At 39.3% G+C, this 22,132-nt stretch overlaps 1 protein-coding gene across 1 annotated transcript in view; it reads right to left on the bottom strand.

Annotated features, from left to right (window-relative positions):
* The window catches only part of AUH (AU RNA binding methylglutaconyl-CoA hydratase), a 109,882-nt gene extending 89,281 nt beyond the window's left edge, over window positions 1-20,601 (bottom strand). Inside the window, exons 1-3 of the mRNA XM_031507278.2 lie at window positions 20,376-20,601; window positions 11,309-11,376; window positions 11,124-11,211 (exon numbers count right to left, since the gene is read on the bottom strand). Of these exons, the coding sequence (XP_031363138.2) occupies window positions 11,124-11,211; window positions 11,309-11,376; window positions 20,376-20,601 (382 nt within the window). The remainder of the gene's footprint in view (window positions 1-11,123; window positions 11,212-11,308; window positions 11,377-20,375) is intronic.
* Between the last annotated feature and the right edge of the window lie 1,531 nt (window positions 20,602-22,132).

The raw sequence follows: 22,132 nt of genomic DNA, 5'->3' as shown, positions 1-22,132 counted from the left end.
GCAAAAGCAGTCATTCCCCACCAGCAGACCAATGTCTCTCCAGTCCTGAACATGGTCTACCTACCCAATTTTACCACTGAGTATGTCATGTTATGGAATATCCCCCTCCTCAATTCACATTGTGCCAGCTGTGCCTTGCTCCAGCCTCCTGCTTACCCCCAGCTGACTGACTGGCACAGTGAGAAGCACAGTGACGTTGTGCAAGAACCATTCAGTGACAACTATGAAACACTGGTGTCTTTTCAACACTGTTCTGGTCACCAATCTATAACAGCACCATATGGGCTTCTACTTGAGAAGTGAACTCTAAACATGCCCAGTACAAGTTTTGAAGATAAGACCACTAGTAATTAATGCATTTTTTGGTGCACATATCAACCACAGAGGGAAAAAACTCATATACTTCAAAATAGCTATGGACAGATACAGAAATCTAAAAGCTGATATATACAAGGATATCAGAGGACTCATCTGAACTGCCCTGTGACTTCAAAGAACTTAAAGAAACCAACAATGACTACATAGTTATTCCTGTAGGTTTAGATATCAAATCAACAATATTTAATACACCTGCAGGTCACAGACTATAGCTTGCTTAAAGATGACAGATTATACCATAATACAAATTTTTCTGAACAGGAGAATCTCAGGAAGACTTTACTCACTTCCATGGAAACAAAACTGTTCAAATACAGCATCCAGTCCACTAGTCTACCCTACCAAACAAAAGACTTAGCAGCACTGAATTCCAGAGTCCTCTCTCTTTGATCCACACACAGACATCAGAAGCTGTTTTCAAACATCACAAGCAGGTTTCCAGTTAAGTCTTTCTTTACAACAGTCAAGTTCATCTACACATCTCTAACATGTAAGCAATTACAGGAATTTCTTACATGGTGTCACATATGCCTACAGTCTTCTAATTACATGCTTCAACAATACAAGATAAAAAAGGAGGAAAAAAAAAAGTGTGATGCATGTGAGTACCTATAAATGAAATTCAATGCAACTCCAAAGCGCTCCAAGGACTATATTCCAAAAGTCAAATCCTACTGTAGCAACTATATGAAATATAGGAATTGATCTACTTGTGCAACCTAGGAAATATAGGTTTGGATAAATCTTAAAGAAACAGTATAAAAAAACACTTTTTAAAATCAAAAATGAAAGGCAATGCACTTGCAGCATATACACAGCCATTAAAAATACATTCCCAAGCAGCAAAAACTGCAAGCCAGTGACATCACCAAAGACATCAGAGGAGCAAACTCTTAAGAAACATATTAAAAAAAACCCCAAACAAATACAAAGGAAAATCCTTTCTCATTATTCTCAAAATATTTACATAAATTATTTTAAATATTTTATATCCAGAAAGCACAGACTCTTTATAAGAGCAAATGGGGAAACAAGTGGTCCAACCTTCTAGGGCCACTGCAGAACACAGTTTTCCCAATATAAAATCTGCTGCATCATCTGGTATCTTTTCCATTTTAATTTATAGTTTGTTCGGGTATAGCCACTCCAGAAAATATTTCATTGTTTGAAAACTCATTATAGCATTATAAGTAAGATCTGAATGTGTTTTTCACTGTTCTAGGTAGTCAGGTGAGGTATTCCAGTGAGGTATCTTCCACTGCTTCATAATCATCAAGATGTCACTTTTATTTAAATTCTGGGATATGCTGAAGTTGCATATCCCAGATATTCATGGTTCCTGCCTGTGTCAAGTTTGGACAAGTCACTACAAATGTCTGCTCTGGAGATTTTTTATTATTTCTGTAACAATCCAAAAGATCTAGAGCATTGCATCAATTTCAAGTATTGCAGGAAACTTTAGAAGTTCTCCAGCTGTTCAGGATCATACATGATTTACTTATTTGTAAGCTATATGGTTATACTTACTTTCATTCATTAAATGACTTTCAGTCATTTGGTTATAAAAGTCTTAGCTCTAACGTTAGACTCCAATCCTCAATTAACCATTATAAAAAGTAAGTTACATCTCCAAAATTTTTACTCAACATAATATAAACAAGATGTAGGAAGGCAACGTAGCTGTTTCCTTCAGACATTTGTCTCCCTATGTTTTCTGTACAACTACTCAGAGAATACCCTGAATATGATCCTGACTGCCATATACAGAGTCCAAACAAAAAAAATTCTCTTATCACCAGTATATTTATTTGTAACTACTTCTCCAGACATAACAAATTACTTTGTACCATATATTTCAATTTAACAATTTTAGGCATTCAATTTGATCAATTTTTTCCATGCTTTTATAATTTTTCATACCTTTAGGAAAGTCATTCCCTTTCTTGTTACTCTCCTCTAGATAAAGAACTAACCAAATACCACTACCTCAGAAATATATCTATGACCTAGATCTTAATATTTTTAGTATTTTAGGTGGCTTTCACTGAAAAAAAAATATTTCCATAAAATACCACATTAATTGTGTGCATTTGTTGTAATGGACGAAAAGCCGAAGGAAATTTGCTAAACTTCTAAAACAGATATTTTTTTTTTAATATATTTTTTAATCAGCAGGTAAAACACACTCACTATGTTGTCCAATAGCCAAAGATACACTTTAATCCTGCTTGTATACTTCCCAGAACACACAAAACAGCTGAATGACACCAAATATAGTATAGCCTTCTGTTGCTCAAAATGAGTTCTAAAGACAGATATCCCTCTCATAAATAATCCCAGTTAATAATCACATTTCCAGTGACTGAAGTAGGTGCTGTATTTCTACATAACTGTGTTACAGAGTCCAGCCTTTGGTACATATTATACCAGTAAAGCACTAGCTTGATCAATCAAATTAGGTAACTGTCTATGAAATGTAGATTTGGTGTGGCAAAACTCACCACATATCCAACTCAGACAGATTTGGATCTTTTTAGTCAATTTTAAGTAATAGCATGGATCTCAAATTCAAGATGGCTTCAATCTTATTGAGAAAGGAAAAATAAGAATGCTTGTATCATTGAAATAAATAAACTTTTACATTTCCATTTTTTAACAGATGTCACAAGCCACAGAAGAGAAGGAATGGTCAGATGTTGTTTCCCCAGCTTGAAAAAGCAAATCTCAGAAGTGCATCAATCAAGGAAAAATACTGCTAAAAAGATGACTCTCTAGCTGGAGCTCACAATTTATCTTTCACTAATGGCCTGCTCTTAAATTTATTTTTTTATTTGTGTGCACAAATCACAGTAAGCTATGGTCTACACCTTATTCAAGACCAAAAAAGGAAGAAAAACAGCACAGAAATATCCACAACTAGCATTACAGCTATCGAATTACCAGAAGCTTTTATTTTTTTAAAAGCTTTATGCTATGGTAATATTAGCTATGAATTAAGTTGTCTTTTACTTTCACTAGACCCTTAGAAATCTTTGACACAGGAGACAAGTACATGCTGGTTGAAAGTACTTTCAATTAAAACTGTCTGTATTCAGTGAAACAATGGAATCCCTCTCAGACAGAAACACAGTATTTCTACAAATTGCTCCTGATACTAAAGGAGTAACTAAACTCAAGCTGTCATTAGAGAACTTCAAAACTAGAGAAGGACAACCAGTATTTCATACACAAGTCTTTAGAGCACACAAGGTAGGAAGACTGAGTCATCTAAACAGAAGCCATACGCAAGCCGTAAGAAAAAAAACCTGCCCCTCAAGTTACGAATAGAAAAAAGAACCAAGAAGTTATAGATTTAGTCTTTTCTGTTGAAGTTATTCCACTTTAACTTCTGAACCATACTTATTGCACAGCTCTGGTCACTATTCACTCAACTGGAGAAAAACCTTCCTGACTACTGTTATTTTAGACCATTTTTACACAAGTTCCTCTGAGACTTTATATAACCAATCCACCCTCAATTCATAGCTCTTCAAGGATAAAGGTCTTCCCTCAATCTTACTTTGAAAAATCCATAATAACTGGATGTGTAGGTTAATGTCGGCTCTCTGCCAATTCCTCTCTTCAGTAAGACAGGGAAGAAAATACAATTAAAAGCTCGTGGATCAAGATAAAGACAGGGAGATCACTCACTTGCTACCATAATGCAAAAAACAGACTGGACTTAGGAAAGATAAATTGAATTTATTGCCAATAAAAGGTAGACAGTGAGAAACAAAAACCAAAATAAATCCATCTTCCCCCCACTGTTCTTTCTTCCTTTTTTGCTGGCTTAACTTTGCTACTAACTTCCCTACCCCTCCCCACCACTGTGCAGAGCAAAAGGGAGGGGGAATGTGGTTTGCAATTCAACCATAACACTTCATCCCTGACACTCTTTCCTCCTCACTCTTTTTCCCTGATCCAGCACAGAATCTCTCCCACACAACACAGTCTTTCCCAGGACTTCCCACAGGAAACACAGTTCTTCAGCTCCTGAAGAAACTGCTTCAGCATGGTCCTTTCCACAGGGCACAGGCCTTTAGAAACAGACTTCTGCAGCATGGGTACCCCATGGGCCACAACTGCCAGAGCATCTGGTCCTGTACAGGCTGCTCTCCCACAGGTCACAGCTCTGCCAGGACCCTGCTCCTGACTGGGCTCTTCATGGGCTGCAGCCTTCATCAGGATGTGTGCACCTGCTTCAGCATGGGCTTCCTCATGGCTTGCAGTGTGGACATCTGCTCCAGACTGGTCCTCCATGAGCTCCAGGATGACAACCTGCTTTGACAAGGTCTTGTCTTTGGGCTGCAAGGGAATCTCTGCTTTGGCACTTGAAGCACCTCCTCCCCTTCCTTGCTGCTGATCTGGGGGTCTGCAGGGCTGTTCCTCTTCCATTTTTTTCCCACTCCTCTCTCATGGCTGCTGCACATGGTTCTTTACAATTTCTAATATATATGTTGTCCCTGAGGTGCCACCAGAATCTCTTAAAGACTCAGCATGGGGGAGTGATGGGTCTTTTTTGGAAATGGATGCAGCTTGCTCTGTCAAGTACCAGGATAGCTTCTAGTCTTTTCTCAGAGAGGCCCATGTGAACTAAATACATGAATTTAAAAGCTCTAGTCCCAAGTGGAGAATAACTTTCAGAAAGCTGAACAAATGAAAACCAAATTCTATCATCTTCTCAAGTAAGGTATTGCACCAACCAATAAGAAGACAAACAAGTGATTCTTTGCTTAAAATTTTCTAGTTCATTAGATGCTGATTTGAAGACTGCACTGTTGAGCACAGTACCACCCAATTTCCTATCATATTCCTTGTGCCTGCTGCCTCATCAGGAATGGATCAGTCTTCTGTAAATCAAAAAAAAATGAACATTGTTAGATTTTCATATTCTTACTGAAAAACCTCCTGGAAAACTCCTTTTTGCATTTTTTAGCTCTGAAAAATCCTCTGTCATTCCAATTACTTCTGAAATTTAGTATGTGTTGTCAGGTAATAGAGGAGCATTTGGAGTTAGATGACTATGGTACTTCCAAAAGAAAGGTACTTAAACTGGTACTTAAAATGGTTTTTCTTACTGGGATTTTTTTTCTGTATATAGACAATCCTAACTGAACTCTCGACTGGCTCAGTTATTCAACATGTTCTTTAGAAAATAATGACAGGAATTAATAATTCCAGAAAGACAACACCAAAATTAAGAAGCAAAATCATCTACCTCAGACAAAGCAAGACGTAGAAACCAAATGTAACAGGTGACTGTGCAAACTCACAAGACAGAGCTGCCACATGGCTGACCAACCTATTTCATGTCACTGATGATGCCCTAGGAGAAATGCAACTGTTATTGAGTCTAACAGTCTACAAGCAGCTAACAGCACTTGGGAGTCTGAACACTGCTGAAAACTTGGAATGAGAAAGAGGAAAGAACCTAGCTACAGTTTACATCATAAAGCATTTATTTGGGGGAATGAAAGGTACATGCAGCAACAGAAATATTCAGAAGACACTAAAATATTTTAATGTGTGATCTGAATGCTTAAGAGGGAAGAGTGGAGTAATACACAAAGTCTTTTCTCAGTTTCTGGTGCAGGAGCTGAAATCTGGAGAACCAAACATGGTCTGGTAAAGTATACAATCCTCCTTGCTTACATAACAGAAACTGCAAGAAAAAAGGAGATTACACCCACAGTAATACCTCCTTACTACTCCTGCTAGTTCTATAAAAATAAGAGTAGGTCAAGTATTTGAGAGCTATTATGAAACTCCTCTACTCCTCCATATCAAAACCTCCTAAACAAAGAAGTCCTCAAGGATCTGCTCTACCAGGCTTGTCTGCTTCATCAACTTCTGTCAGAAAAACTGCACCAGCTGGAAGTGGCAGCCGTGAATTAAACTCCATATAGCCAATTCAACTCTGATGGAAACAAAATTTTGATGTAGACAAATTATGCCAACAGGAAAAGCATTTGGGTTGGCTTTACTCATACCATAAATTCAAATAGTGATTTTTTTCTGGCACAGAGATTTCTTCTGCTTTTCCAAGTAGGGACTTTATTGGCCAAGCTGCAGTAACTTTTAGGTCAAAGTGGTTTAAAGAGCTCAAATACCAAAATTTTTCGAACTATCTTGAAAGCCTGTTACAACAACAGCAAAAAGTTAACTGTCTGTATTCTGATATGTCTCAAAGATTTTTGAAATAAGGTCTCCAAGAAGCATTTTTCAAATATGTTAAATAAAAATTGTTCCAAAGCTTGCTCTCTTTGTATGCACACATATACAAAGCAAATAACCCATCAACCTCACAACCTCTATTTCATATAGTCAAGCTCATTTTGCAAAAACAATACTGAAGACAAACAGTTCTAAACAATTAAACTCTAAACACAGTCACCACAAAAGTCTCAAGAAGTTACAAGGGAAAGCTCTCCTAACTCTCCCATGCAAATCAAAATCCAGAAGCAGCGTCTTCCTCTAGTCCGCTTCTCCTTTAGGAGATAGTAGGATTTTTCTCAAATGCAGGGAAACTGACAACAACTTACATGTGGATTTTTAAGAGAAATTATCTCTGACTGGACTCAGACAGAAAGAGTTAAGCAAATGTCTTGGTTGTTCAGGCACCAGAGGTACTATTCTGAATGGTAAAATGATAGCAAGGGGTTTTATTTATTAGCATGAGCTGCAAATGGAACCAGTGGACTATGGGTCAGTAAGTTACTACCTGAGACAAATACATGAAGAATACTTTTTTTTAATGCCTTCTTGACCAGACATGAATAGAGGGATGGAAGAACATTACATTACCAAGAAAAACAACAATACATGGGACAGCAAGCAAAAAGTTAGAAGGAAAATAATATAATCAGAATCTGTGTTTTTTTATCAATATAACCATCAACACATAAAACTGTTTCAAAGGAAAGATTATTACTTGATCCCATAGTTTTCAATTGCAAAATAGAGCATAATCCCTATTTCACATCATCAAACTTACTGACAAGAGTGAGTGAGATGGGAAAAAACAGAAGAAAAGCAGAAGACCTAGAAACATGCAGCAGTCTTCAGCTTCAGCAAAAACATATTCAAAAGTAAAATTCCCTAATAACTAGAAGTTATATAAATATTATCTCAGCTTTTATTCAAAGCCTTAGAAAACTGAACAACAAAAGCTTTAAGGTGCAATTTCAGCTTGTTCAATTCTTGGGACCAAAGCCATACCCAAATACTCTCTGAAAACCAAAAAACTACTCTTGAAGTATTTTATTTGTACCTTTTTTTTTTTACTTCATGTAGTTAAAATCAGAAGAAGCTCTAAGACTGTCTCCAGAATGCCTCTGATTGAGCAGTGAGGTTGGACCAGATGACCTCACTGAAATCTCTTCCAACCTTATCCATTCTGCAAACACACCAACACAGCACTGTATCACACAACACTATTATGCAGACTTACTCTAGAAGTATTTTGAGGATGAAAAAAGCCTAAAAATCTGCTCACAAAAAGTACCTAAGCAATATCACTAATATACATATGTCAAAATTATATTAATAATGAACAATCAAGCTATTCAAACTGTCTATGTGAATGTAATCTGGCTCCTTGTGTGAACACAGTACAACCCATGATTACTTGACCACAGACATTTTACCCATGGGACATCTGCCTTATTCCATGCATAAGCCTATGCCTTCCTAAAGAATGGAACATTGTCAGGAAATAAAAAGACTCCTTTATAGACTCACCTACTTTGGCTGCAGAATGGTGCAAGTACACAGCTTTGACTAACATAGGCCAGGACCGGTCATACATGTTCACTTCAGAAAGACCAATACTTTACTTATTTGATTTCAGATGTAGAAAGAAAGGAGTCAAGAAGTGACTCAGTGCCAGAGCATTTTTAATGGAAGCACAAGAAGCCCTTACAGACATAATTACTCTAAGACATAGCCTATACATAATCATAGACACCCTTAACCCCAGACATGCAAAGCTTTGATTTCTGGGCATCCCTTTTGATCAGTGCTAGAGCATTAATGAGGAGCTTTCTGCACCCATGGATGCATAAAGTATTAAAAAGGAGACACAAAGAAAAGAGTAGGTAAAGACTCAAAGTGAATTTTTATGCAGAAATGAAAGGATATGACTTCTGGCACATCTCTACATTCTTTTATAGAATTCTATTTTTGTCCCCTCCAATTTCACCATGTGAAAATACCATAATTTGAAATCATACCCAAATCTATATCAGTCATCAAAAGAGTTTAAATATTTTAATCATCCACAGTGCTATTTTGAGAAAAATGGTTGGATGTCATGTTTTGTGGACTAGGCCTTAGAAGGAAACAAGACACTTGGCTTGTGGCTTTCACAGATATGTGTTGATAGCTAAGGAATGGCAGGATTTAATGATCTTGGACTGCATTCCACACATAAAAGAGAACTACATTCTAGGATAAAGTTTCCCAATACACAGGCTATAAAACATCAGATGGTGGTCCAAAAAATAATCATAAAAGTGTATTTTTAAAAACATACATTCTCACACATATTAGCAAGAAAACATTATTGAGGAAATAAAAAAAAATAAAAACATTCCAGCTTAACTAAATAGCACTATAAGGCATAAGAAAGTGTGACATTTCACAAGATGATTCTTGCATTTTTTAAGGAAATTAAATGTTCTTGAAGTAACATAATCTCCTTTAACATTTAAGTTTGAAAACACTTTCTTGTGTTTTACTGAATTTCCTGAGTCCCCTTCAGGAACTGCTTTATTACATCCAGTATGTTCCTCTCCTCATCTTACTTCTCCAGCTGCTAACCTGTTTTCTTCCAGATCTCACTATGCTTCCTCTATTATCATTCTCTTTATAGATACCCTTTAAAGTCACCTACTGAAGCAATCCATCCATCCACTGCACAATTTTTGCCTATTTTTATTAACAAGCTCTGCCTCAGGTATTCTGTTTCACTCTAAATTTCAGTTACCACTGTTTTGGAACATCCTTTATTTCACTTGTTCAGCTACAGGAATCTCCTTTCTTAGGACACTTGTTTTACCCATCACTTTTTTAAAATTAGAGACACCTAGTTCACACCCTGTATCTACTCCCTGGGTTAAGATCCATATATAACTACCCAGCCCTTGTCTTTCACAGTCTTCTTTTCAGGACTAATTTTCCTTCCTAATGTCTTTGCATCTTCTCTGTTGTTATGTCTTAATACATATTCTGAATTGCTTGGTTTTCTAAGCCAAACAAATAAGCAGCAATGAGTATGTTAAATCTTTATATCAAAAGAGCTCAGAAAAGACAGCTGTCAAAGAATACTAGAGACATACTTGGAGCTCATAAGTACAATAATAGTAGCATACCTGAAATACTCTCCCTCAAAATCAGTATTTCTGCTCTCCTACTTCCAATATACCACTCCTACAAAATTCAAGAATGTCAAATAAAAAACAGTTAAAAAAGCCCAACAGCCATCTTTTTTATCTCTAGTACATAACTTGAAACACCATTTGCATGTGTAGCTCTGATGCTTCATTCTTCATCAGTTTAAAAGCTACGTTTTTTTTCTGAGATGACTAAAACTTAAAACTTCTTGATTTAAAACGTAAAACTTCTGGTTTTAAACAACCTTTACATTAAATATGCTGATTAATACATACCCATTTAACCAATTCATATGTATAAATAAGTACTGAATTATTATTCCCTTTTTCCAACACAATTATTTTCACAAGTCTTGTAAGTGACAAACTGTATCTGCATGAGAACATGCTTACTAAAAGCCAGAATTTTAAACCCAACTAAAAGTGCTTAAGTACATTACATATTTAAACACCGGAAAAACTATTTTGCATTTAAAACTAAACTGTTTATGTTATTTGGGCTATCAAGAATGACAACTACATAAATTATCAGAAAAATAAAATTTCAGAACTGATCTCCTCTTTCTTGACAGTTCTATTAATGTATTAGAAAGAACAAACTGTTTTACTTCTCTTTTCTATTTCTAATGGATATAAATTAAATTTGAATAAAGAACTAGTTGAAACATTTTTAAATAAGACTATTCACTTGATAGTCACAAAATATACTGATGTATGAATTGATCTTGACATGTCAGCAAATTCTGTTTCCCAGCATGTGGTAGCTTTTCTGAGCACTTTGGCAAGATGCATGCACTGTTGGATATGTGGGCTGGGGTGTGTGCTTTTTGTTTTGATTTGTTTTTAATTTGAGAATACATTCAGCCTGCAGTAACATGCATATTCATCATGAAATTTTAAGTTTACATATGTTTCTTTAATTAAAAGTTCTAGTTAATGCATTTAAAAGAAAGGTTTGATACAGCTTTCTACAAAGCCTCTTTATATGGCCTCAAATTATTTGCATCTTACTCTGACATACTTGCAAGAGCAAGAGTTTCTAGATCAATTAAATGATTTTTTACAATCATGGTTAAAAATTGTATATTTTATATTATATAATTTGAAATGCTTTATGACACAGAAAGAATAAGCCCAGTATTTGATTTGTGTTAGCAATTGAAGAAAATAATTTAAAAAATGTTTTGTTTGTTACTGAGATGAATATATGAAAATGATATGTTTCCTTGGAATCTGGCCTTTTTTTTTTTTTTTTTTTTTTCTGAATAAGAGAATATGGATTTCCAGCTTCTTAGGAAAATTAAGTTTGCATACCAGCACAGAATATCCCCGGGACTTCACTCCGGAATACAACAGTTCGTACTTTCTTATCAGATTTCAAAGCATCCACAGCTTTTGACATCTACAGAGAAAAGGAGGAAGGGGAATCACCAAACACTTTTTAAAGTGCTTCATTCCAATATTTCACCTTTACAGTAAAAATTATTCTTGTCACTTACCATTTTTACAAGATTTTTGCTAAGTGCATTCTTGGCATGAGATCTGTTTAATCCAAGCACCACAATTCCTGGAGAGGAAGAAAGATCAAATCACTGTTACAATGTAGTGTAATATGCATCATCTATGTAAATTATTATTATTTTGAAATTATACAAAAGGCATTGAGGACTGAAAAAAAATGCTAGTGTAATCACTATTGAAAGAAGATAAAATTATTTATTCTTTTCAATACTCAAGAGAAATTACACTTACTTTAAGAACAAAAACAGTGCTCTAACATCATCATGTGGAAACAGTGCTTACAAAAATTGAATGCAGAATTATACAACTGCGTGCAAAAATTTCATGTTTGTGCATGAAGTGCTGACAAACCATCAGGAAAGATGCTTAATTGTAAAGCACATATTTCCATATTTAGAGAGCTATCACCAGAGATTTTTTAAAGCATGAAGTGCTATAAGAGCAAAGACCAGCAACTCCAATACAGGTAAAAGGAAGTCATAAACATAGAAAGAATGCCACCAGTGGGAAAAGTTGTTTAAAAAGGAACAAAATCAAACAAAAATTCTACCTGAAACAAAAAAAATCAAGATCAATGCTTGGTACATGGTTCCAAAGACACATTCACAGCTCCCTTAGTCCAGTTACAGATCAATTGTCTGACTGATTACCTGTACATTGGTTTGGATGTTGTAGTAGAAACAAAAATTGTCTTTATTTTGCCCCCCTCACCTTAACAGGCATGAATATCCAAGAGGAAAATTCTGAAACATCTATTTTAGTAATGCCTAAGTTTACCACAACTATAGCAATCTTTTAGACAATTACTGTTTGAACCCATACAACTGCCTGAGTTCAAAACACCAGCACACAGTCCTGATCCTGCCCTGGTAGTATTTTATCAGTCAGGACCCTCTTCATGCAGAAAATGCAAGGATAAGGTGGAAGAAAGGACTAGGGCAAGACCAGGAATGAAAGGCAGAAAAGAAGCTCTGTCTCAAACAAAAATGCCCACAGTAGTGCCACCAACCTATGATATGAAAAAACAGAATTCCAGAAATTCGGTGTTTGCCCAGTTGATTACTACTTCACCACTCAGCTTTGAATGTGCAATCTTATACATAATTATGCTCTTGTAGCCTTCCCTGTCATCTCAGTGCATACTGCTTCTTCTATTTCTGGAAAACCTGTTCTCCCTTAGGAGTGACCCATTAGTGTCTGAGCTCCCTTCCTCTCCTTCCTCCTGCATGTCTGTTGCACACACATGCACACATGACAAGATTTAAAAGAGCTCCTGCTCCTTCTGTAGTTAACAACTCGAAGACAAAGTCTTCATTTGCCAGCTACCACTGTCATGATTCAAATAAAAATAGTGTCAAATGCAGTAATAAAGCTCACATGACCTTCTTGCACTTAAGGTACAGTCAATTATTACGTATAGGTACCTCCTAATAGGGAAGTGAAACCAGGGCAACCCAAATGACCTTCATTCCTTGTTCTACAAGCCTGAGTTCCCACGCTTATCCCTGTGGCTGGAGATATTCATCAGGACCACCTGCAAAGGTCGTTACTCAGCACTTACTTAGGAATCTGTTTATATTCTGTTAAGCAAAAAGGAGTGGTACTGTAGCACTTTTCTTCAGCTGTTACAACTTCTCCAGGAGGAGGATCAATCCAAATTCAAATATTCCATAGGTTCAACACAAGTAGATTAGGCAAAAGCATCATCCTACATTAAAGCAACAAAAAGACACTTCACCCTGACTTCACTTTGATTACAGGCACTACAAATCCCATGCTTAAATAAACTAGAGATAGTATTACCCCAAACCATACGTCAGTCAGGAAATAGCATCCTTTTCAGAAGCATGTTATGCTTAGTGGCAGTAACACTTAATGACACTTGAATTTTTCTTCTCCCCACTGAAGCCCAAAGACTGCTACTCCACCACCACCAACAGTGTATTCAGAAGGAAGCTCCACTTAACACTAAAGCACTTCAAAGATTTTTTTTTTTCCTACAAAGGAATTATCCTTGAAGACAAATCATACAAGTCAATTTTTGCTTAGCAGTTGTATCAAGTCAAAACTACCACTTCTGCTTCCTTCTACAGAAGTAAAAGACAAAGACGGCACCCACCCAGCTGTTATCATTTAAGTATAAAAAAACTATGAAGCAAGAATTGCAAGACAAAAAGTATAAAATGTTTGCAAGGGATACCTACATATTGCAGTGATATATATACAAAAAAACCATGCCTTACAGTCACATTTGAATTATTATTGTTCTGGTATGCCATTACTACAAGATCTGAGCATCCTGAGGACAGAAGGGACCTTGAAGATCATTTTGTTCCAAACCTCCTGCAGGTACACTTGCACTAGAGCAGATTGTCCAGAAGCCCTTCCACCATGGCTCTGAACACCTCCAGGTATGGGGTGACCACAGATTCTCAGGGCAATCCCTTTCAGTCCCTAAAAGTAAAGAATTTCTTCCTAATATCTAAACTAAACCTGCTCTCTTTCAGTTTAAAGTCCCTCTCTATGTTTCTTACAGGCTCCCTTCAGAAAATGGAATGCCACAGTAGGCCACTCCAAAGCCTAGCCTTCAGGATGAACGGTTCCAATTCCCTCAGATTTTTTCCACAGGAGCACTCCATCCCTCCAGTCATGTTGATGGCTCTTCTGGACTCACTCCTACAGGTCCATGTCCTCCCTGTGCTGGAACCCCAGAGCTGAATGCAGAGTTCAGGTGGGCTCTCAGCAGAGCAGAGCAGAGGGGCAGAATCCCCTCCCTCCCCTGCTGCCCACACTGCTCTGGATGCAGCCCAGGACACCTTTGGCTTTCTGGGCTGGGAGTGCCCATGGCTGGGTCATGTCCAGCTTCTCACCCACAGCACCCCCAAATCCTTCTCCCCAGGGCTGCTCTCCATCTCTTCATCCCCAGCCTGTGCTGATACCAGAGGTTACTCTGACCAGGTGGAGCACCTTGCACTTGGTCTTGTTAAATTTAATGAGATTCCTATGGACTCACTTCCCAAGCTTGTGCAAGTCCTTCTGGATTGCGTCCCATCCTTCAGGTATGTCAACTGCACAGTTCAGATTGGTATAATCAAAACATTTGCTGAAGGTGAACACAATCCCCTCATCTATGTCACCAATGAAGATACTAAATGACAGTGGTCCCAGTATAGACCCCTGAGGCACATCACTTGTCACTGACTTCCATCAAGACCCTGAGCCATTGACCACTACGCTCTGGATGCCACCATCCAAGCAACTTCTCATCCACTGAACAGTCCATCTCTCTCCACTTTAGAAAGAAAAGTGTTGAGGGGAACACTGCAAAATGCTTTCCAGAAGTCCAGATAAATGACATCTGTAGTCATTCCCTTGACCTCTGATGAAGTGAATTCTATCATTCAAGGCCACCAAGTTGGTCACGCAGGACTTGCCCTTGGTGAAGTCATGCTGGCTGTCTTCAATCACCTCCCTGTTCTCTGTGTGCCTCAGCACAGCTTCTAGGAGGATCTGCCTCACAGAGGTGAGCCACAGAGAAGAGGCTCATGGGTCACAAGTTCCCAGGCTCCAGCTTTCCATTGCTTTTAAAAATGAGTACAAGGTTTCCCCTTTTCCAGTCATGGGGGACTTGACCTGAGGGAGGTCACTTTTCAATAATACCTGTTATATTGTCATCTGAAGCATTTAATCATGGTTCATTCTTCCTAAAGCACACACATACATATATGCTTTCCAAAATCCTTTTAACTGAACTGTTTGAAAAATCTACTTATGAAAGAAAATGTATTAAAAAGCAATCATTAATAAATAGAAGTAAAAATTAGTAGTCATACTAGTAGTAGTATTTGCTCTGTTGGTGTCTATATGGTATCAAAAACATGACAGATCTAAGAAGGAATAAGCCTTCACATAATGCTAAACCAAATATTAATGTCATAGTTTTTCCAGGGAGTCATCCCCACATTATTTCTGGGACACACTGCAGCACATAATGTGCACCTATTAAGAATACATCTGCAAACTGAAAATTAACTTCATCTTAACTGGCTAGGCTCTTCAAGAGACGGTGATTCCCAGTGTTGTCCAATATAAGCAGCAATATTCCTGTATACTACTTTCCTAGCCAACCATTAGAGGCAAAGCATATGTAAATGGACAATATGTTCTCTACTTACAAGCTGCCCCCGTCAAAAGAGAAAGCTGCCTTTAGTATAATTCTCATTGTTTAGAGAAAAAGGAAATGAAACTTGTATTATAAGTTATATGATAAAAATGAAAGTTATATTATAAAACGAAAGTATAGTAAAAGCAAGAAATGTCTTTCACAGAAATAAGGATACATATGTATCTGAAAGATAGCTTCAAAGTATCTGTAAATTCCCAGAAACATCCTGATTCATAGCATACACTAAATTCAATACTTAAATAAAGTGAAGAGATTAGATCCTGGATTAACTCCTGTTTGTATCAGCACACAGGAGATCTTACTTTTAATAATGTTTTTTATCTCTTTTATATTACATATTTAGAAATCAAAACATTCATCCTCAATGTTTGGTAGAAACACATCTAAATGGTTACTTAAAAATTAATCTTGTCTTTAAACCAGTACATTTTGCCAGAGTTTGAAAGATTCACTACACCTGCATATAAAGCAGCCACAGAATTCTTTGTATTTATTATTTATTTGCATTCAATACACACACAGAGGCCATTTTGCATAATTTAAAAAATATTTCTAAAATGTCTGAATTATGCTTTGATAAGTGGAAGGGGGATCAAAGTGAGTTATTATTAAGCTTGTTTCACTTAACTACTCAAATGCACCAAGGCAGACAAGTGGATTTAGATGTTTATTATTCTGAAGTAGTTTTTTAAGCAAAACAAGAACATATGGTGACTATATCATGCACAAATCTGGTGGCTTTCATTAATCATCTTATCAAGAAGTATTTAAGTGAAAAATCACACAGATGTGTACTAACCAGCGCTTTTTAAAAGCACCAAAACATTCTTCAAAATCCCCTATGAGCATGTTTCATCTCTAAATTCTGATTTAACTCTTTTCCACACTTCTTAAGTTACTAGATTTCACCTGCTCAGCCCTCCTTTAAACACAGCAAAGGAACAGGAAATTTTTCCAATTTATCAGCTAGCTATCAGTTTCCAACCTCTGAGCAAACAACTTAAACTAAGACCATATTTGGTTTTGCCCATTCCATGTACATTAAAATTCTAACTGATTAAGACCAAAAGCTGTCTTATTCTAAACTGAACCAAAACCAGCTGGGAAATTTGACCATAAGGAGTCATTCTAGTATAAAATCTAAATTCTAAAAATATTTTTATCACATTCCAGCAAGTGACACTGCCACATTGGAGTCAAGACCAAGAAGATATTTCTCCCAATTTCACCTATAACTTAAAAATCCAAAGCACTAGAATAATTTACATTTGTAATGGGATCACTAATGCAATTTGGCTAAGTTCTGAAATGTCAATAGCTGTAATACATTTCATCCCTAGTGATGATCAAATGGAATCTCAAATCAACTAAAAGATACCTACTTAATTTAAAAACACTGACAGTCATCTTTACTCACAGGAAGCAGACACTAAGAGCTTCACAAATTGAAACATGGGCAGAATATATTTTTTAATCACATTCTTCAAAAATCTCACACCTGCTGTATTCCAGTTCTGGTCAAATTTCAAATTTGGAAGCTGGAAAGCCTTGAGTTAAAATGTCAATAACTAGCCTTTGCAAACATACTCTCATTTTACTTCATGTTGAACAACTTCCCAAGACCTGGGGTATGCAAATCACATGGAAGTGAAGCAGAACAGTTTGCTACTTTGCCTACAGGCAAAGATTTGTCTACTGCCTGTAGATTTGTCACGTACATGTGCCTGTACGTGAGGCAGATACAGCCAGTGTTCCCTCCTCCCCAGTATTCACAGTCCACTCTGAGCAACATGGAAACACCAGGCATATGCAAGAGCACAACCACAGCATCAACAAGCACGTGTGTGCCAGAAAAGGTAGTCAGAGAGCAGGGTCTGAGTGTGCATGAAGTCAAGAAGTATAAAATGGTGTGATGAGACCAGAGCACCGTATGGGAAAGTCAAGAACATAAAATGGTACATCAAGGAATGGCAGGGTAGAAAAGAGCAAGAGAGAGCACAGGGGTGTTCACAGAGCTGGTGTCCTCATTCAGCAGAGATATCACATGCTGTAAGCAGATAAATATAGATTAACTTGGTATACAAGGTGAGAAGGAAGGTGTGTGGTAGCACTACAGGGAGGAAGCAGAGCCACGTTTCTTTTGCAGAAATATTGCCTGCTCTTTGTGCTGCTGAGTAAGGCGTATGAAATTAATGTCTACTTCAAGGATACATTTCTCTATCCTTGTTCTTATCTTTTTCTAACAAACAGTGTTTGTGTCTGTGTCCTTCTGTCCTTCTTCCACTTAGAGAATTCATTAATTAAAAATACACTGATTGAATCCTTCCTTATGATAGTGACAGTTGCTTTAACATTACAAATACTATCTCCAAGTTTTGGGACATTAGGCTACGTATAAGTATGAAACACCTTCATAACATAACAAAAACAATGACTCCTCGCTGATTCAACAACTGGAACACACTGCCTAATTCTATGTGTAACAGAAATAAAAGTTGATTACTGTGTAAGATTGTGGTATTTTCTACCACTTCTTGATAGAGCACAAAAAAAAGGAAGGAAAAACACTCTTCTAACATTTTACAAACTCTCCTTTGCTTCTGTCTTGTCTCTTCCTTAACTTAAAATAATCCACAAAAAAAAACAAAACTTAATAGATTTTTTAAACTAACTCAAAGTTCTAGAATCAGCTGGAAAAACAGTACTAAACTAGTACATTTTAAAGGAAGCAGAAAGAGTTGGGAACAGAACTACAAGACAGATGATGATTTCAGGATCATATTTTATCACCTTTACTATCAATACTAAATAATGACAAAAACCTGCCCTGATGAAACCTGATAAAAGCACATCAGTTTTCCCTTGAAAAAGAAAGAATAATTTTCTAAACTCATACAAAAATTCAAAGTTTTGAGGTTACCTCTCTTTATATGTATACAAATCTATGTATTGGCCTACTTAACTCACAGGCATTTGGCTGAATTGGCAGCAGGTGTGAAATAGCTGAATTAATGTGCTCAAAGACATAAACTAAACTGTACATCTCAACACATGGTCGTTCCAAGATGTACTCTCCATGTAAAGAGAATCATGTGCAGATAATCAAAACCCTATATTATGGCCCCCTCTATAAAAGCGGGTATAACATCATGTCTAAGTATACGTATTATAGGCATAAATCCTCAGGAACAGAGTTTGCACCTCTTCTCCACCATTCCTAGCCCTGCTGAATCCACAGGGGAAGGAAGTGACAAACGCCAAAGGAAGTGGAACACTTCCAAAATCCAGAGAGCACCAAATCATAATAGGAGGCCTAAAGTGTCCATGCTGTGATGAACTGGCTGCATGTCACTAAGGAGCACAGATTTTCTTTCTTTTATTAACCAGATGTGTTAAAATAAGACTCTTGGTATAACTGAGTAGAAAAAAGTGAGTAGTGCTCAACAACACTAAAAGCAAGGAGGAGGATAAGATGATTATTAGGAGAGTGGCATGAGATGAGAGAATACTGAAGCCATACCTTCTACCACAGAAAACACGGATATCAGTTTTGTGCCCTCTCTGCCCCCTGCACACAAAGCACAAAACTGATGTCTGGAGCAGCCTGACTCTAGACATTTGCTGCTAAACTTCATTTTCACACAATTAGAGTGGCAAACAGATCCAGCTCACACAGGTGTACCTCACAAACACAGTATATATGCTGCAGTTCTCTAGAAAAAAAAGTGATGCTGTTGACACACCTCAAGAAGAAGATCCATAACAACCTAGACAAGCTCATGAAATGGGCCCATGGGAATCTCATGAAACTTAACAAGACCAAGTGCAAGGTGCTCCACCTGGGTCAGGACAGTCCCCAGTATCAACACTGGGCATGAAGAGATGGAGAGCAGCCCTGTGAGAAGGATTTGGGGGAGCTGTGGGTGAGAGGCTGGACATGACCCAGCCATGGGCACTCCCAGCCCAGAAAGCCAAAGGTGTCCTGGGCTGCATCCAGAGCAGCGTGGGCAGCAGGGGAGGGAGGGGATTCTGCCCCTCTGCTCTGCTCTGGTGAGAGCCCACCTGGAACCCTGCATCAGCCCTGGGGTCCCAGCACAGGGAGGACATGGAACTGCTGGAGCAAGTCCAGAGGAGGCCATCAAGATGATAAGAATGGGACACATCTCCTATAAAGAAAGGCTGACAGAATTGGAACTGTTCAGTGTAGAAATTAGAAGGCTTTGAAGTGACCCAATCATAGCTGTCCAGTACCTGAAGGGAACCTACACTAAAGATGAGGCAAGACTATTCACAAGGGCATGTAGCAACAGGACAAGATGGAATTGGTTCAAATTGTAAGAGAATAAATCTAGATTAGTTAATAGGAGGAAAATCTTTACTGTGACAGTGATGAGGCACTAGAATAGGCTGCCCACCGAAGCTATGGCTGCCCCATTCCTGGAGCTGTTCAAGGCCTGCCCGAATGGGGCTCTACACAAATCTGTTCTAGTATGAGGTGGAGGAGTTTGAACCAGGTACTATTCAAGGTCCTTTCTAACCCGAACCGTTCTACGATGCGGTGAAGATCAAGAAGGACCGAGCCGACCCAGTTCTGACACCACCATGCCGGCAGCTCCCAGCGCTCCCGGCCGAGGAGGAGAAGGAAGGAGAAGGAAGGAGAAGGAAGGAGAAGGAGGAGAAGGAGGAGAAGGAGGGGAAGGAGGGGAAGGAGGAGAAGGAGAAGGAGGAGAAGGAGGGGCCAGCGCTCTCTGCCCGCCCCTCGCCGCGGGCAGCTCCCCCAGGGCCGCCCTCTCCCTGCCCCGCAGGGGTCACCCCGGCCCGGCCGGGACAGCAGGTGCAGAGCCGCCTCCCCTCTTTACCTTTGTGCTCATCATCCAGGTACCGGACGCGCAGCTCCTCCTCTTCCTTCGCCTGGGAGCCGTAGCTCCTCCTGGCCGAGGGGAGAGCGGCGGCGGCGACGCCTCCCCGCAGCGAGGGCGCGCGGTGGCCGCTCGGGCCGAGGGCGGCGGAGGTCGCGGCGGCTGCGGCTGCGAGCCTGAGCCGGGCGCGGAGGAGGCCGAGCCCGCCCAGCGCCGCCGCCGCCATCGCTGCTGCCGGCGCCGCCTCAGCCTCGCGCGGCCCCGGCCCCGCTGCCGCCGCCCACGTGACCGGCTGCGGCACGCACGGGGCGCGCTCCCGCCCCCCCCCTCACCGCGGCTCCTGCGGCCCGGCCCCGCCGCTCCTCAGGCTGGGGAGATGGGAAACGCGCAGAAAACCAGCCCTGTGCTGGGCCGTGTCAGAAACAGCAGCACAAACTGCGTGGGCAGAAGCAGGGCGGCGTTCTGGCCCCTCTGCTCCGCCCCGGTGAGACCCCACCTGGAGCGCTGCATGCAGCCCGGGGGTCCGCCGGGGGAAAAAGGCACCGGGTGAAGTGCAGAGGCCGTGAGGGTGACAAGGGTGATCTGCGACGCCCCGTCCGCAAAGCCAGGCGGAGGGGGCTGTGGCTGGTGGAGCCTCGTGAAGAGAAGGAGAAGAGAAGCCTGTGTGGGCACCCTACAGCAACCTTGCAGTGTCTGGAGGGAAGTTCATCAGGATCTGTAGTGATAGGACAAGCAGAAATGGGTACGAATGAAGAGAGAAAATTTAAGTGAGATTTTGGGGAGAAATCCTTCACTGTGACAATGGATGAGACTACTGGAATAGATTGCCCAGAGAAGCTGTGCTTGCCTCAGCCCTCGCAGCATGGAAGTTGAATAAGGCTTGAGCAACATGGTCTAGCAGATGTCTCTGCCTATGGCATGTGAAGGGGTTTGGGACAGGATGATCTTTAAAGTCCATTCCAGCCCCTTGACATTCTGTGATTCTCACACACAGCTTAAAATATGCAGGTGCATAGCCAAATTTCTCATTAGTAACAGCAGATGTTTAGTTTCATCAGGGCTTCATGATACTGTTGGAAGTTGCGCAGCTCATTTATTTGCAGTGAACTTGAGAACATCCCACCTTAAAGGCAACATGCTCAGGCTCTTTTGTGCTGTGTGTGGTGGCACCAGAATGAACACTCATGAGCTCTGCAGTACTTGCTTCTTGCCCCACATCAGCCAGGGCATAGCCTGGTCGTGGCATCAGCACTGAACAAAGAAAGGAGGTCAATATGGTCAATAACAGAAACCAGGTAGCACATGGTTCTGTATACTGAGATAAAAGAGTGGATTGACCATCCTGTTTTGGGGTTCTCAGAATTATCATTGTGTTGCAAAACTAAGGATCAAATTATTATGCCTTGGAGGTTAGAGTGGAGTTTAGGTCTCTAAGCAACGCTGCCATTGTGTCTGCTTTGCCCTCCATGCACACCAGCAGACATACCAGCATGAAACAAGTGAAACAATAAAAGCAGTAACAATGGAGGTGGGAGGTAATTGCTATGTTTTGTTGTAAATTCACATGATTCAAGACTGCTATGACCTGTTTCAAAAAGGTTGAAATTTCAGCAATCCATGTGTTAATACCATAACAATTTAGTTGAGCCAGAACATGCATTAGATACAAAAGAAGTTGACTTGTTTCCTTACACAGGACCTGGCAAAGGTTGTTATAACCGTAGTTAATGCAGGTCAGTAATGAGGCTCATAAAAGC

This window comes from Lonchura striata, chromosome Z (genome assembly GCF_046129695.1).
Source record: "Lonchura striata isolate bLonStr1 chromosome Z, bLonStr1.mat, whole genome shotgun sequence".
Lineage (NCBI taxonomy): Eukaryota > Metazoa > Chordata > Aves > Passeriformes > Estrildidae > Lonchura > Lonchura striata.
The sequence above is the reverse complement of the archived record's forward strand: the minus strand, read 5'-3'. Positions and strand labels throughout refer to the sequence as shown.